At 43.5% G+C, this 18030-nt stretch overlaps 1 protein-coding gene across 1 annotated transcript in view; it reads right to left on the minus strand.

The window, feature by feature from the left end:
* ANKFN1 (ankyrin repeat and fibronectin type III domain containing 1) overlaps window positions 1-18030 on the minus strand; it is a 221764-nt gene that overhangs the window by 154722 nt on the left and 49012 nt on the right. The window contains exon 5 of the mRNA XM_054978644.1: window positions 1099-1196. Within this exon, the coding sequence (XP_054834619.1) occupies window positions 1099-1196 (98 nt within the window). The remainder of the gene's footprint in view (window positions 1-1098; window positions 1197-18030) is intronic.

Genomic DNA, 18030 nt, shown 5'->3' on the forward strand with positions numbered 1-18030 from the left:
TGGTTGGTTGGTTGGTTGGATTGGATTTTTAGCCCTCCCTCCCTGCGAACGGGCTCAGGGTGGGGTACAATATGCAAGTAATTGAGATGGTCAGACCTCTGTTTTGTCACTAAAAGATCTTTGATGGTAGTCCAGGAAATGCTCTTTGCTCCAGAACTATTGTTTTTATTCATACACAAATTTCATTGATTAATGCATTTATCAATCAAACAGAACAAATGTGTTGGATCCAGTTGCAAGTTCCCAATGCAACAGAAGCAGGTGGCAATTTTTGCTGGTTTCCCCCCCCCCCTAACTTCTCTTGCCGTGATGTTCTTGGGAGACCCCCTATCCAGCAGGAGACGGCTGGCCGGGCGCATTCTGGGCTGAAGTGGAGAGGTGCAGGCAGAGAAACTTTACTAATGGAAATCCCTTTCATCAGTGGAGATTTTGCATGAAATCCAACCCAATATGATTAATCAAAGATTTTTTTAAAATAGGCAACAGCCTAAAGAGAGAATGTCAATTCTAAAACTCAATTTGGAAGACTTTTTTTTTTTTTTAAGCTGGGGGACTTTGCTTGAGGATTTCCCCCCTTAAAACTGTTGTAGATAACCAAGGCTTGCTTTCCTCTGCTATTGACAAAACTCAATTTGAGTATCTTCTGGAGGATCATCAGAAAGCAAAACCTAAATGGTATAATAGGAACATTGGATTGCCTGTCATCCATCCCTATGAAAACACATGACTTGCCTTTTAAGTTACGGCAGCCTGCTACTTGCGTTTCCCTAATGAAGCAGTGGAGATAGAATTCAGCCGCCAGGCATGGAGTCAGGATTGGATCTCTCCAAAGCCTTTGATCTGCCCTAAAGAGTAGCCCATGACCTATGGCGCAGCGGCTTTCGTTCCACTCTCCCCTACTAACACGAAGGCTTACGAAACAAGCCTAATGCTGCCTGGCTACTCCTTGGTGATTTTTAGATGCTGGAGACCAGATATAAGGTGCTTAATGACTGGCAGGTCTTGCCAGCAGTGAGGCTCTCAGTGACTCTCCTTCAGCCACTGACATTCAACTGTCCGGAGCCGGCAGACAATCTGAACAAACGATTTCACATTTACCATTGTTAGGCTGGTGATATTGCACCTCAAAGAATGAAGATTATCCATGATGATTTCCCCTGCCAAAGGAGAAAAGTCTTCCAAAGTACTCCACTCCACTAGAAAACAAATCAGACAAGGGAATGTTAATCAGCTACTGCTGGTAGATGGGTAAATATTACTGATCTCTTCCCCATCTCCTTCCCTGACTGTATTATCTCTGTGTATGGATGAAGCAAGACGCTCTCCTGTTTTAGGATCATTGTTTGTCCTATGTCAATAGAAATTTTTAAAAAGAAGCCAAGCAAACACAATTTAAACAATTTACTGTAGCAAAGAAGCAATATGAAAGAAAGGCAATTTAGATAGGTGAATACAACTAAGCAAGTACATACATCTATGGATCATAGAAACCGGCAATCAAGCCCCTGTTTCCTGCAGTTTGAAAGTGCTAAAAGCAGATGGTGTGTATGTGACGGGGATTTGGAATGAGGGATGGGAGAGAATAGTTAGCCCTTTCTTCTTGCCACCTTCCCAACCTCACCAGTCCCCCGGCTGTAGTTTCCAAAGGGTCAAATTAAGGCATGCTGAAGGTCTAAGCTCTGTCAACTTTGAAATGCCCCATAGTATTACCAAGGACAACCCCTCCACATGTGTACTGTTCTAACTTTGGAAATGTAGCATTTTCCTAATTTAGATGCACTTCAGAATCTGTGGCCCTAAACTGTTATTTCATTTGTGCGTTTGTTGCATGGGGGGAAAGCATGCAGATACCCATATATTTACCAAGGGGGCAAATAGCAACTTTTTCCGAGGAGGGGAGATAACTGAACTCAGGAAAACTACGTGGGGAAAAGGATAAAAACCCTCACCTCCCCTGTATTATGGCTGCTACACACGAGATCAGATATCGGTTCTCCTGCTATTTGGGTATCGGGAGGTAAGGTTCACTATTGCTTACAGGTTTCAGTGTATCTTTCTGTGTACAATATAGAAATCCTCTTAATACCCCTTTACCATATTTCACTCTGAAATTCAAAAAAATCAATTTCTTTTCCTTTTATTAGGAATTTGGAATCTGTTTCTAATTGAGTCCGTTTTGACCAAAGAGGAATTCCAAGAGAGGAGGGACTGGAAAGGAAGTTCTGCAAAGCATGCAGAATTTCACTCTGCAGATGCTCAGAGGCCTGCAATGTCTTCCAAAACCTTCCTTTCCTCCTGCTAGAGCAGCAGCCTGCGGTGTGTAACATAAGACAACTGCAAGGGCAGAAATTGCTAAAGAGTACATTAATTTCTCTTCGAAGACAAATGAAAGCAGAAATCCCTCTTTTAAAAGAGAAAAAACATAATACGAGGAATCAATGGCTATATCTAAAAAAGAGAATTTTAGAAAAAGAAATCCCCCTCCCCATAACAACGGTAGTACAAAACTCTTGAATAATTCCACCCCCCCTCCCCCGTCACACAAAGAAAATCGCTCGTTTCAAAATGAAGTTGGATGAAGGATATTCATAGGCGGTCTACCCAACACCCTTCCTCTGAGACAGTGGAGGGTACCAGGTAGCTGGACACAGGATTTGAGGACTCCGTGCCGTCTTTCATCCCCTGCACCAACATAAGGAGCAGGGCTTTTCTTGTAGTAGCCCCCGGTTGTTTGGCACCTCCGCCCACCGGGATGTTCAGCAGGCTTTCCCTTCTTTCTAAGTGAGTGAAATACAGTTTTTTAAGCCATAGCTTTGGAATACAGATTAAGCAAGTTATTGTTGGATCAGGGTATATTTTGTTAGTATAAGCTGCCTTCCACTGCTTTTTTCATATAAAAATATCAGTAACTCCCCCCCCCCTTGTTTTAGTTGCTTCAGTTTGACTGTCCTCCTCCCGCTATTTGATAAGGCTTTTTATTGGGATTTTTTTTCTGACTTGCACTGGTTTAAGTGTGGGTTGTTTTAATTTGTCTTGCCTGGAATCTCTCTTGGGACCCATGATAACAAAACGGGCATCTGTAAATACGGTAAACAAATTAATAAACTGTGCTTTGTATTCTCAACTGTATTTTTGCTACGGTAACTTCAGTGGTGGTGGTGGTGGCCTGGTATGGTATAGCCTGATCCGGTCAGATCTCAGAAACTAAGCAGTGTTGGTATTTGGTTGGGAGACCCCTGGGGGAGCCTGGGGCTGCTCTGCCAACAAAGGTTCTCGTGAGCCCCCTCTGCTCCTCACTTGCCTCGAAAGCCCCTTGCTGGGGTTGCCATAAATGGTCTGCAACTTGATGGCACACGTGCGCACACACATCTTCAAGCTTCTTTCTCTGGACTCAGGTTCTTAGCAGCAATCTGTAAAGGTCTAGAGAAGCATGAAAGGGCTGACCAAGTCTGGAAGCATCCAAGAAGCATCTCGGGAACCCACGGAACTATCAGATCTGTGCACAATAAATGCCAATGGTTTCATTTCTTAGTCTGTTTTTATTTTTGTACACGATCGAACGATATATTTTTGGTCCCACCCACCATATTTTCTGGGCACTCAAAGCACAATATTTTGTACCTGGAAACATGTAAAATTTCCCTCTAAACTCCACATATGTTGCTTTTGTTCTTGCAGTTTAGGGTGCAATTCTTTCAGTTTGCATCTATTAGATATTTCTTATGACATTATAATGACTAACACAGATCCCTCTCCATATACTTTCAATGTGAAAGGGACTTCTTCTTTCAGGCTAAAAAAAATATTCCGTTTTCTTGCTCTCCAAGCACTCATTTGAATGGAGGTCTTGCACACCTGCTTTTTAAAAGGAGAGACAAAAATTGGGAGTTCATTCATATAACGTCTAGTGTCTGATTTGGCCTTTTGTCTATTTATGAGAAAAGCCTTGAGCTTTGACAAGAAGGGACACCATCATGTCAGACATGTCAACTCACAGATATGTCACTATATCAAAATACTGATGCATAAATCGGGTCTAACTGGTCATTGAACTTAGAAAGAATTTCTCCACCAAATCAGGTTGGCTATGGCTGGTTCATACACACACACGCGCGCGCGCGCGCGCGCGCGCTCCCATCCTCACCTGATGGCTTTCCAAAGCGAATTGGCTAGTGATGCAACAAATTCATGGTGAACATAATCTTACCCTGTTTGACCTGTAACAGACACGTGCCTATCAAGTCTGTTCAGTTTGACACCGAACGACTCAAACTCCTGCTATGAGTTGGCATCAGGGCTTTTTCTCCCCACAACTGTATGGGCACAAACAATGCCGATCCAAACAAACTGGCAACTATTAACACTGTTTACACTGAATAGTATTTATGACATTTGTGACTGATTTAACTTTCAATTTAAACAACTGCCTGCCAAGAACAGTGATACAACAAGATCAGGGGGAAGGAGAACTCTCTCTCTCGGGCTGTACGAGATGCACGCACTGACTGCACTGCACTGAACCATCAGGAAGGAATAATTGCCGCGCACATGAAGACATGCTGGGGTCCGAAGCCCCAAAGCATTACCAAAAATGGTGATTTAGTCATTGTATTTTTTTTTAATTTAGAGGTCCTTCATAGACTGAGACCCTAAACTAAGCTGCTTACTTAGCTTGGGTATAAACCCAGCTCTAAATAATTTAATCAACTTCCTCAACAACTATGACCAGATGGATGAACAAACAGTTCATAAAAAATCAGCTTCCTGGTCATGACTGGCATAACAGGATATGAGCCAAATTGGGAGGTATTCGAGCAGCCACGAACAGCCCAATCTGTTGTTCGCAAACAAGCTGTTCGTGAGGCCCCATTCTAAATGAACAGGTGGTCGTTGCAAGCCTCGTTCGTTGCTGTTCGTCAAGCCAGACAGTCTGGCACCTGCAATCAATTCCCTTGGCAACTCAGGCAGGGACTGCCTGAACTCTGTCTGAACTCCTGCTGTTGCCCTGGAAACCCCAATTTAAGCCCAGTTTAGCTTGATAGGCAGGTCTTCCTTTCAAGTGTGGAGCTCCAAATCTGTTACAAGGGAACAAAGGCCAGGGGGGAGGGGGGCTCCCAGCTCTGGCTTTGGAGAGGGACAGACAGCTGCTGTTGGCATTTTGATAGAGTGCATTGGAGCTTGAATTTTCTTTGTGTGTGGTGGGATAGGGATCTACCCCTTCAGGGTCCAGGGTTGCTGCCAGGTTCTGGGGCCAAGCTCTTATTTATTATTGGTACCTTTCCTGGTGCCTGCTCAGGTCAGGTTTCTGGGAGTGGTGCAGTAGGGATCTTGACTTGGATGAAAGCTGGAGGAGAGCCTGCTGGCCCCCACGAACAGCCAACCATGAACATGTTCATGAACAGGGCCATGTTTGTGGTTGTTTGTGAGTCCCTGTTTGTGGATGGCATCACACAACAAACATCATGTTTGTTTGTTTTTCTGTTTGTGCCCATCTCTAGTCCTAAATCCATCTGTGAAGCTACTGATTGTTAGCACTAAGGCAATGCAAGCAAGTATAGAAAAATCAGGTGATGGACAACTGTGCCATCTTTGTAGCACCAGGTTTGTTGACTTCTTTTAGCTAGACAGATTGTGGGTGGGTGGGGGGGATCCAGTTGTGCAGAATATTCTGGCCAAGAGAGAGACACACATTCAACGTGATGCTTTCCACCAGACTTCAGATATGGGCTGACTTTTTAGAGTGTGCTATGCCTTTCAAACATAATGTGAGATGCAGCACTCTCAAGTCAAAGAAACTTTAACACGCATCCATTAACCTTGAGTTCCCTGTGGCTTTAACAACATAAGAACCACAGACTTTGTTGAGAGTCTACAGTTCTATCTCCAGCCACCACTATGAAAATTTAGAGGCTGTTAATGTAACATCTTGTAGGAATTCTGCCTGCCTATAGCTGCCTTTCATTATAGCATGCCTGTAAGTGTCATTATACTTGATGGCCTGTCACATTTTCCATTGTAAACCATGATTTTCTGGGCTTTATAACTTTTGCTGCATTAAATCACTTAGACCAAAAGCTGGGTATACAAGCTGCCAAACCAGACATGTTCCATTACTGTGCCAGCGTAAATTGGAGAAGACTATCCCAGGTTGTTTAATTTCAAACAAAAGGCATGTGCAGCCTTGTCAGACCCCATCTTTTTCTGTCTGCTGGCCAAAAGGGAGAGGGGGGCTTCCATTTGGAGCCATTCTCTGTCACCATGGACAATAAAACCCCACAGTACAAAAACACTGGTACATTGTTGAAAAGAAAAGAAACAAAAATACTGGTACATCATTGAGAAGCAAAGTGAACAGAATCATCAAAGTCACTAGCTACATTTTCATGTTTTTAAAGTCAACAGCCTAAAACCTGAGAGGCTTGGAAAGGTTAAAAAATTGAAGAAACAGCCTCAGAGCATGGAGCGTATTTCACAACTGCAGAGAAAGAGTGACAGAGTGTCCTCAAACTTTCAGAACCAAGAGAGGTTAGCTCACAGAACCTTTCACAAACCATCTACAGAATCAATGGGACTAAACTGGAGTTAGAATTGTAGCTTAATAACATGTGAGTCACAACCCAAGATTACAAGGAGTGGGGGGATTCTACCTGAAGGTTATTTTAAACAAACCTTTTGCAATATGGTTTTAAAAGAACGGATTGGTAAAATTTTGAATAAAGTTGGTCCAATGAAACCATACAATGAAACCATGAGAGCCAGTGTGGCACAGTGGGTAGAGTGTCACACCAGGATCTGGGGCACACAGGTTTGATCCCCACTCTGTGTCACATGTGCCTCCTGCTTATCTGCCAGGAATGTATATGCCTCTGGCTGCTGAGAGTGTGGGAAGTTGTTTATTGCTCCATGCCAGCGGGTTATCTCGCTTAGGTTTACTTTCTCTTTCTCGCTCTGCTGAGCCAGTGTCCTTGACTGCCAGCCGAAGCTGGCTCGTGGTGTGCTCTTCTTGAGGACCAAAGATAAGCCCGTCTTCCTCACTGCCTGCTCTCACATAATGTCTCACCCCAACCCCTCCCCCATTAATGGTCCTTGTCCCAAAGGCGGGAAAATTCCCTATAACTAACATCGCTGGCCCCATATACGTCACTTCTGCCAATTTCCACTGTCTATGCATCTTGTACTGAATGGAGCTCTAATAAAGTTACTTCAACTGGAACACCTGCGTGTTAACTGTGGAGAACTTGGGGGCCTAACTGCCAGGGACGGACCCTCTGAAATAAAGCCTGCTGTGTGGTCTGGAACCAGTCACATATTCTCAGTCTAACCTACCTCAAAGGGTCGTTGTGAGGATATAATGGAGGAGAGGGGAACGTTTTAAGCCACTTTGGGACCCCTTTGGGAAAAAAGGCAGAGTATGTTTATGAAGCAAATAAATAAATAATAAAATAAATAACCATCGCTTTCCCACCTGAGAAAGTAAAAAGCACCCAAGAAATGCATCCTATTAGCCCTAAAAATGTTCTGGGATTAAAAAACCTACGTGTGGAAGTCTACTTGCACTGACTGAAAATCTATCCACTCAGACATTATATACATGCAGAAGACGGGCATCCGCACTTTCCTACAGATAGCGAAAATGCCAGTTTCAGCATATCTGTGGGAAAATACACGAGGCCACGAAAGCTGCGGATGGTGGAATGTTCTCCAAATATCATACTAGGATGAGGGTGGCAGGTGCAAAAGGAGACCAGGACGTTTGTATTTTGGGGAGCTGAGGAATTTCGAAAAGATGCAGCTTGTCATTTAGCAGTGAGCAAAGCTGCCTGTGCTGACATCCTTCCCTGCTTGCTACTGCGCTTGCTCCTGATGGGAAGGGCCCCTGCTCAGTGACAGAACAAATGTTTCGCATGCAGAAGGTCCCAGGGAGGAGGTGATGGAAAGACTTCAGACCCTGCAGAGTTTCTGGCAGTCGGAGCGGACAATACTGACCTTGCAGGACTGACTCAGTAGAAAGCAGCTTCAAGTCTTCATGTTTATACACATGCCGAAGGTACAAGAGACGTGTCTTCCTTTGCCTCTGGTCAATCCAATTCAAATATGCTGTTTCTAGAACTAGCTGCCTTTGCAAGCTTCCTCGCTTAATCCTGCAGGCATAAATAGTATACCGTGTCCCCCTTTCCCTCCTACTGGTCAACCTATCCCAGATTCTTGCCCATAGTTTCCTGTGGAGTTTCATTTTGCCACAGAGCTTCCCTCGTAGGAACATTTTACACTGGAATCTGCTCTTAGGTAGCATTATTAAAAAGAAGCCAATAGTATTTTTTTCTTCTGTAGACATAGGGGTGATGTGAAATTTGTCAACTTCTGTATTTCACAGAACGATCAGCGTGTGATTGGTGTGTAAAACCTAGCCCTTTCTCTTTGGTGTCCTGCTTTGCTACTCATTAGACTCTAAAGCAAAAACAAAGGGCTGAGGACCAGTCCTCAGGTGCTAGTGACTTGCAGAGCAATAATAACCCTTAGTCCAAGCCTGAAAGCAGGGGGAAGCACCGCTCTTACCCCTTTTTTTGGACACGGGAATCTCCCCCACCCCCCCACCCCCCGCACTGCACTAATTGCTTCTTGCAAGATTTTTCCCACTGTGACCTGGAAATAAAAGAGGGCACTGAAGGCAGGCAGAAGGAGCAAATAGTAAGAATGGCACACCAGATGACAATATATCGCACTGGAGAGAGAAATCCTATATTCCCTTTCATCTCAGCCTGGGTTTATTGCCCAGTGAAAAGAAAAAGAAAACTGCCACACACCTCAAGTAGAAAGTTTCTGGGCAAATGCACTCTAACAATTCCTTTAATAAACAAAATATATATATTTTTTATTATGCATTGTCAACTTGGTAAGAATTAAAGAGCTGTTCTGAGAAATGAAGACGTGCTTCCTGGGGTTTCAGTGAAACCTGGAGTATCCTTTGAAACTAGACTTGCCAAGCTCGGTTTAGGGAATCGCTAGATATCTGGGGGCAGTGGCGGTCTGGGGAGGGGGGAGTTTGGGAAGAGGAGGCAGTTCAAGGGCGATGAGATGCCATTCTCTGAAGCCACCATTTCCTTCATGGGAAATTCTCTCTGTAAATAGAAGATCAGATGTAATTCCTGGAGAAGTTCAGGCTGCACTTTGAGCTTGGTAACCTTAGTTGAAACCCCAAGCCTCATTTTGCATCAATCATACTTACTCGTCATGCAGTCCTATGAAGTTACTCCAGTTTAAGAACTGGTTTCAGTGAACTTGGACTGAAGTAACTCTGCAGAGGATTGCACACTAACTCACTGCCTGTCTCCAGGTATGAACCTGTGCACCGTCTCAGATGTCCTCAGCACTATGGGCTGACGGTTCCTTCTCCCACGTCCAGCCCCCCTGGCCTCCCTGAGAAAACACACCTTGACTTAGGTAGCTCCAGCCTGCTGAAGTAACTGACCTGTACCTGCACGGCAGACGTTTTATCATTGTTGTCTTTGGGGAAGCCTTAGAAGACATTGCTTTCCCCAAAGGTCTCTCGTTAATGCTGAGAGGAAATAGCGTTGGTTTCCTGTTCAGTGGTGTCGAATGTGTTTCTTTTTCAGAGGAAAAATGCTGTTTTTTAAATCAATTGGATTTTTACCTTTTTGATTAGCTGAGTAATTTCTGTCCAGATTGCTTTAATATTATTATTTGATCTAGCTTGTTAGCTGCCTTGAGCCTTTGTGGGATAGGAGGAGTATACAATTCTTAAAAATAGATCATCCCGCCCTTCTTCCAAGTTGCTGTGGTTCTCCCCTCTTATCTTCACAATAATCCAGTGAGGTAGGTTAGGTTGAGAGACAATGATTTTCCTAAGGTCTCCTTCATGGCCTAGAAGGAATTTAAACCTGGGCCTCACCAGTCCTAGACTAACATACTACCCACTCAGTGCCTGCCAACCTGTGGGAGTACCATGATGTCATCTGTAGCATCACATCATTTTCAGTTTAAAAAAATGGAAGTGACACAGGTAGCTCTAGGAATCACTGGAGAAATCTGTGGTAAATCATAGAGTTTCTGGCAATTCCTGGATCTACTCCATGTCACTTATGTGTTTCTATTTGCAGCGATGTGATGCAGCACACAACGCACAGGCAACAGGAGCAGAGGGTATCCACTGTCTCCACTGGTGGCCTGGGAACTTTATACACAATGTAGCATTATAGCTCTCTGCAGGCGGTAATCCTCCTGAGATTAGGACCAACCACTGCTGGGAAAATTCAAGATGGAGCAATTGTGAGCTGCCTCCGGAAAAGGGTTGCCATTCTCCCAGTGAGGGTGGAAGAACCCTGGGTCCCAGCCTTCTCCCACCACCACCACCACTCACCTGAGTGATAGGGAGAAAGGTACAGGAATGAGCAGGAGCATAGACTTTCCAATTTCCAGGGTAGGGGGTTGGGGGCTGGGGCTGGGCCAGAGGCATTGCTATATTAGGTCCTTAAAAGAACTGGGGCCCAGTAACATCATAGGGAGGAGCCAATGACATCACAGGGAGAGGCTTCCATTGCTACCATCTATGGAGGTGGGGCCATGGGGATTTAGGGAGAGGGTCCCCACAAATTTAGAGGACCTGGGCACCCATGGGGACCCCCCTAATAACACCCCTGGGCTGGGCCAAGCCTAGGGAAAGGTAGGAGTTGGCCAGTAGTTATAGTGGTATCTCTACTGTGTCTTGTTTTTGAAATTAACTTTTAGGATAGTCACTGTAAGATCTACAAATACACATACCATGTGTATAGGACAAACTAATGGTCACAAATTTCACACTAAGAAAGGCAACACAGAAAAGCCTGTGGGGGAACATTTTTTTAAAGTTTTCCTGGACCTTCATTTACAGGAGTCTTGATTCTGTCTTATTCATAAGAGTGACTTAGTACTGAAATTTACTAAATTGTTGCATCGCAGATGCCTTCATTTGGTAAATGGGTGGTTGAAGTCTAAACCAGGGCAGAAAACAGAACAGTTGCTGTGCACTCGATTTCTGAGTAATGTATAGAGTTCAGAGTAGTAGCAATCTCCTTCTTCTTATTTCAAACTCATATCATATAACTATGAGTGAGTACAAGCACATTTTGAGGCAATTGAGAACAGTGCTAGTCATCATGACCCCAAAGAAAACTCACAGTTATACTACCTATGATTTTATATACCTTGCTTTCTTAGGACACTGCTTAAAAACTCCATCTTAAAAACACAAACATCAAGAACATTAAGAACACTTAATGTCTTAATGACATTAAGACATTAAGTGTGAAACAAAATCACATAATTAAGTGCATGTTCCTTGCCAATGTTCACTCTGGGCTGCATGCAAGGCAAAAGTACATTTTAAAAAGGCCTCTGATCTGCATTCTCCCCGCCCCCCGTCCCCCAATCTTGTTCATGCAGATGGGCTTTCTCATTGTTTCAGAGAGACAGCACTCAGGCTGCCATTTTAGGAATTGCTCCTTTCTGCATTTTTGTCCTATTCCTCACCATTTAAAAATGGAATGGAAATTGAAAGAGGAGCTTAGGAGTGGTTCTCCCACACCCAGCCCCCCCCCAAAGCAACAGCAAGAAAACAAACAAAGCTATTTCAACAAGGAAATGTAGAGCCTACCGTTTCCCAGTATGCCATTTCCAAAATACAATGTAATGATAATGTAACTGAAAAGTAATAAAATAAGAGACTCATTTTTCCCTGTCAAAAGAAACAGAAACTGGTCCTTAACAGAGAAGCATTAATTGCAGAAAAAATGTGATGATAGGTGGAGCATGCTGGCTGGTGTGAGTGTGATAGAGAAAGAGAACAAACATATATTTTCCTTAGCTTTATAAAAGAAGTAAGAGTTCTTTATTATAGGAACTCCATACTTTGATAGGATAGTGGAGAGATAGATTCCTATCCACCGATCTATTCCTGAGGAGGAAGTCCTGAGATTAGCAATCTATACATCAAAGGATGGTTCAGGGCAGTAAAGAAGTAAACAATAAACAGATGCCCTGACCTATCGAATCGAATCAAATTTATTATATGGTAAAAGACCAGCATAGAGGGAATACTACAAAATTATGAAGTTAAAATTATTAGTAAAAATAGCACAAAATTAAAATAGTTAATTAAAACAATAAAATAGAAGGTTGGTATTTACGTAAACCTTGATAATGAAAGCATCTGATGGATTTCATAGGCTGTTGCACAAAATTTTGTGACTGAGGCTGTAGTTGTCGGATTTCCATCTTCTAGAAGCAGCCAAACGTATTCCAAGCTCGTCCTTCCAGGTATTCTGTTGATCAAAGGGAGTGATGAGCTTGATGCGAGCATCTTGATAGAAGGGACAACGTAGAAGGACGTGAGTGACCTACAGTCCCAATTTCTCCTTCATTGCAGGGGCAAAGCCTTTTCTCAGAGGGAATTCTCTTAACCCCCCCCCCATCTAAAACAGCAGAGGGGAGTGCAGCACCTCTTGCAAGTGTAATGGCACACCTGAGCTTCCACTCTGACAGGGCCGGTCTCCAGACGCATTTGGTAGGCAATTGGGGACTTGCAAAGCCACTCTTAGGAACTTTGATTGGACACGGTCAAAGGGGACAAAAGAAGATGATTTTGCCCCTATCATGATTCCATGTAGGAGTGGGGCCAAAGTTTTGGCTTTAACAGCAGGGACGTAATGTCCACCCTTTGTTCAAAGAAGTCTTAGTGTATTGTGAGCTGACTTATGCCCAATATCTGCTGCATAGACAATATGCACTTATTTTGAACCAGAGCCATGAAATACTGCACCAAGATATCTGAAGGTCTGTACTTTTTCAATCAAGTGGCCATTGATGGTCCAGGTTCCAGACTTCTGATTCTTACCAAAGGCCATTATTTTTGTTTTTTGATATTTTTTGGTAAGAGAGCCTTCCTTGCAGTGCTGCACTAGAGCCTTTAGGGCTCTTCTGAGCCCAACCGGGGTCCTTGACAAGAGGGCTGCATCATCTGCATATAATAAAATAGAGATCTGACCGTTGCTGTAACTTCGGAGGATGAAAGGCCTGGTTGCTTAGGGATTTGACCTAGTCATTTATATAGAATGAAGAGAGCCGGTGCTAAAATGCAGGCCTGTTTCACACCTCTCAAAGTGGGAACAGCATTTGAAAGACGCCCGAGCTTACTGCACTTAGACTTTTAGAGAGGTATTTTCATGTAGTTTCCAGAGATGATGTTGTAGAGATTGAACTAGAGGTGATTTTCCAGAACAGAGATGAATTTTCATCTCTGGACACCTAAATAAGTCGTGCCCATGGATTCATAGAATCTTCTTTCTTCTTACAGGCAAGCAATTGCTTATACTGTTTCCTTTGATTTTGGAAGAGTATTAAAGCTCCATGTCTAGCTGTTCCTTCTGTCTGCCTAAAAAGGCAGACTGTAGAAATAAGCACCTGTTTTGTTTTACGGCAATCCTTACTGAAGCATAATTTGGACAGTCTCCCAGCACCCTTTCGAATTGGCTGGACCTCTCCTGTTAACAGTGGTTGGAGGCTCTGTATTATCTTATCATAAGCTGCAAGTGGGTCATCTTCTGTATTGGATGAAGTCAGAACTGTATAATGTTTCTGGAAGTATTTTTCTCTCAGAGCCTCCTTGATTCGATCATCAAGTTGAGACGACCATTTCACTTGGCAGCCCAGCTGAGATCTCTTGGTAATGCAAAATCTAGAACACAAATTTCAAGACTGTGAGGAAATATGAACCAGAAGAGGGAAATGATCTCCATCTATGTAGGGCAACACTTGGAAACTTTTCACCAGAGATGATAATGGCCCATTCACAAGCATGTAGTCAATCATGCTTGATCTTGTGCCAGATAAGAATGTAAATCCGTCTGGATGATCGCCAGAGGTGGAGGCATTTAATCTCTGCAGAGTTAATCTGTTTGCTAGTTTTATTAATTGTACTCTAGCACAATTAGAACTTATATCCTTAGAAGAACAGTGTAAATGGGGAGGGTTAGTTAACAACTGAGCCCCCTCTGAGGCTTCCTCTGGCATAGCATGCTCCATAAAGAGAGACTGACCATTTGGTCCCAACCTAGCACTGAAACCACCTCCTAATAGCACCAAGGCACTTGGGTACTCCAGTAGTTGCTCAGCAAGATAGCATTCCAGTGCTGACCAAATGTCATGTATTTGATTTTTCCTGTGTAAAAGAGGGATATAGATATATAGATATTTATGAGTAGAACATTCTAAGGACCAAAATCCAGCAAAACAGCCATGGCCAAATTATCCAGTGGAGGTAGAGTCAAAATCATCACCTTAAGAGATGTAGAAATAAAAATGCCCAGGCCTCCTTTCTTTCTTCCTGGACCAAGTCCGGCAGTGTCCTCTAATTTAAATGAGTGGCCAACAATTACTAGGTCTTCAGTAGTCCAAGTTTCTTGAAGAAGGGAGTTATCAATGGCTTGGCGGAATAAATAATTATATGGGCTCCTGAAGAGGTAACTGAACCAGCCCGCAATATTCCAGGAGGCAATTTTATGTGTGGTTGTTGTGGGTTTTCCGGGCTGTATTGCCGTGGTCTTGGCAATGTAGTTCCTGACGTTTCGCCAGCAGCTGTGGCTGGCATCTTCAGAGGTGTAGCACCAAAAGACAGCACCAAACAGGGCACAGTATCTTATTCCAGGACACCAAAATACTGGACAAAACTTCCAACTACTTTGTCAGACTGCACAGGGAAGCCATTGAAATTCACAAGCATAAGCAAAACTTCAACAGGAAAGAAGAAACCTTAAGAATGAACAGAGCATGGTTTCCAGTTCTGAAAAACACCAGGCTAACAAAACTCTCCACACCCAACAATAGCCCTGCAGAGAAGATTAGCACATCAAGCACCAATCCATATGCAAAAGAACCTCCTCAGGATACAGTGAAGCCTCCCGCCATTAGCATTCCACACCCTGGGAAACTCTTACAGGATGACTCAGCTCAACCCCACCCCTCCTGAGTAGATACAAATGACTTGCCAACATCTTTTCCACACTGTGACACTGAGAGATCTCTGTCTTTTGGTGCTACACCTCTGAAGATGCCAGCCACAGCTGCTGGCAAAACGTCAGGAACTACAATGCCAAGACCACGGCAATACAGCCCGGAAAACCCACAACAACCATCGTTCTCCGGCCGTGAAAGCCTTCGACAATACATCAATTTTATGTGTCTTGGATATCTCGAGTTGGGGGTGGTCTTCATGCTGCATTGGAATTGTCACGGAGCTGAGACTGAGAGGTGTTTCCTAAACCCCTTGTCAGGGGTACATTGTCAGTAACTGAACCAGGATTGGGATCTTGGAGCCCTGACCTATCTTTCTAACTCTCTGGTTTCTCTCCCTCTGAAACCTGAGGAAAGGGACAGCATTAGAAGTGGAGTCTTGTTGTTGTTGTTGTTGTTGTTGTTGTTGTTGTTGTTGTTGTTGTTGTTATGTGGCATCGTCACCTCCTACCTATAGCGACCCTATGAAGGAAAGACCTCCAAAACATCCTATCATTAACAGACTAGCTCAGATCCTGCAAACTAGAGGATGTGGCTTCTTTTATTGAGTAATGCTATCCTGTTTTAGGTCTCCTTTTCTTACTGCCTTCCACTTTTCCTAGCATTACTGACTTTTCCAGAGTCATGATTGACTCTTAGTAATCACAGCCATCCTTTCTAATTGCTCAAGGACTGACTGTTTGATGATTGGTTCTAAGGTTTTTCGAGGTAAGAGTAAACATATAAGAGGAAAGAGTAAACATGTAATATCATAAACAATATCAATTGTTTTTTTATATCCAGCACATATCAATCCTTGAATGTTTCTAGTGTCTGTCATAAAAGAAAGTATAGTTCAGTATTCAGTTGTTTGATCCTCCAACCATCTTTCAATTGTAACATTTCCATATAATTAAAAACACTTTTTGGGGAAGTTTGCCTTCTTTGGTTTCTTTCACCTATCTTTTTTTAGATCCATTACCCCATTCACGTCTGTGAAGATCATTATCTTCTTAAAAATTGAAAATGGATTGGAAAACATTTTCATAAAAATTTTCTCTTGCATTGTTTGGTGCATATATTGTTGCTAGTGTGTAAATCTTGCCTTCCAGGAATCTGATTTTCAAAATCATGTATCTTCCGCCAGAGTTTCATAATTCTTCTGTGACATTTATTTGTAAATTGTTTATATAAATGGCAATACTTTTTAAAATTATAAATTCTTAATAAACACACTAATACATAAGCGAAAAACAGGAGCAAAGCCCCAAAGAATCATGGGAATTGTAATATGATACAACAGGAGGGGTGGACAGTCCTGTGCTTCATCGGCCATTGTAATGGAGTCCCTCATGGGAGTTTGTCACTGGTTGCCCCCCTGGCCAAATCTAGGGTGGCTTGAGCCCCTCAACTCCCCCATAGTTTACACCTACGGGAACAGGGGGCATCCCAGGGCATGCGCCTGGTGTGGCACAATGACATCACCCGCAGGAGCGACAACATCACACAGGCCCCCCGGAGTGCTCCCAGGCTGTTGGTCAACAGGTTTAGCTCATTTGGGGGCCCAAGTCAGCTCCATTTTTCTGGTGAATATCGTTCTTTAATTAAGATTTCTGTATTCTGGAGGTATTAGTAATGAGCAGTGTTAAGTCACTGAAGTTGCCCAATGAAGTGACCTTTAAATAAGTAGCAGTGAAAACTAATAGTAACTCTGGGTGCATTTTGCTTAGCAGTGCGTGTTTTCAACACAGGCAAGTCTTTGCTTTCTCCTTATATCTGATCAGTCACTATTTCATGATCAAAAAGTCTTTCAAAACAAAATGCTATTCACTCTGTTGCTGGACTGTGGCCTTCAGGTCTACACACACACACACACACACACACACAAATATATATATACAAACATTTTCTCAATACTCTGCCTTTCTCCCCAATGGGGACACAAAGCAGCCTACATTGTTCTCTTTCCCTCCAGTTTATCCTCACAGCATGCCTGTGAAAGACATTCAGCTGCATGTATCTGACCGGCCCAAAACACCCAGCAAACTTCCACTGCAGAGTGGGGATTTGAACTCGAGTTACCCAGATCGATGTAGAAAATGGTATCACGTAAGTAGAAAACAATGCAGTGAGAGCATGTCGATACACACCACAAACAGATACACAATGGTATAGTCCACACACTGTCCCATTCCATTTATAAAAGAGCCTTCCTGAACCATCCCATTATAACATAGCTCTGTTAGCTTCATAGAAATAATCTCGTCTGCAGAAGGACAGTAGTGTGGGAGCCCCCCTGGACTCCTCAGGCAGGCCATTCCACAGGGCGGGAGCCACAACAAATTATGCACCTCTATGGGTGTTACTCCTTTGCAGTGAGGTGACCCCACACACATGAGGGACGAAGGCCATAAAGGGCTTAGTATGTGATAGCCAATCCCCTGAATTGAACCTGGTAACTGATGGAAAGCCAGTGGAGTGACTGCAGAATGGGACTAATATGTATGCTCAGCCCAGCTCCTGATGAAAACCAAGCGGCTAAGCTGTCTGTGTGGAGAGCATCGCAGTAGTCTCGTCTCACTGCAACTGAGCCAGCAACAGTCAGCTGAACACCATCAGAAGGGGGAAAGCACAACGCCCTTCAGGAGGTCAGGCTCCCCCCCAGCATGACCTCCATCTTGGCAGGAGTAAAGTTTAAATGTGTTCATTCTCAGCCTCTTAACCACACCATTCAGGCAGCGGCAGAGGACGCCTGTTGCCTCACCAGCAGAGTTGCAGAGAGAGATACAGGGCAGGGTGTCATCATCAGCATATTAACATAAATGAAATAAGTAAACCGAGCAATAAATGAATAAGCACCTCCAACACGTTCTGTCATGCTGACCATCCCACATTCTGTCATGCGGAGTCCATCCCATCATCTTCAACCTATTAGCAGGTTGGGTACAAGCTGCTCACAAAATGAAACAATCCGCCCCCCCCCAAGTT

This window comes from Eublepharis macularius, chromosome 4, assembly GCF_028583425.1.
Source record: "Eublepharis macularius isolate TG4126 chromosome 4, MPM_Emac_v1.0, whole genome shotgun sequence".
NCBI classification, from domain to species: domain Eukaryota; kingdom Metazoa; phylum Chordata; class Lepidosauria; order Squamata; family Eublepharidae; genus Eublepharis; species Eublepharis macularius.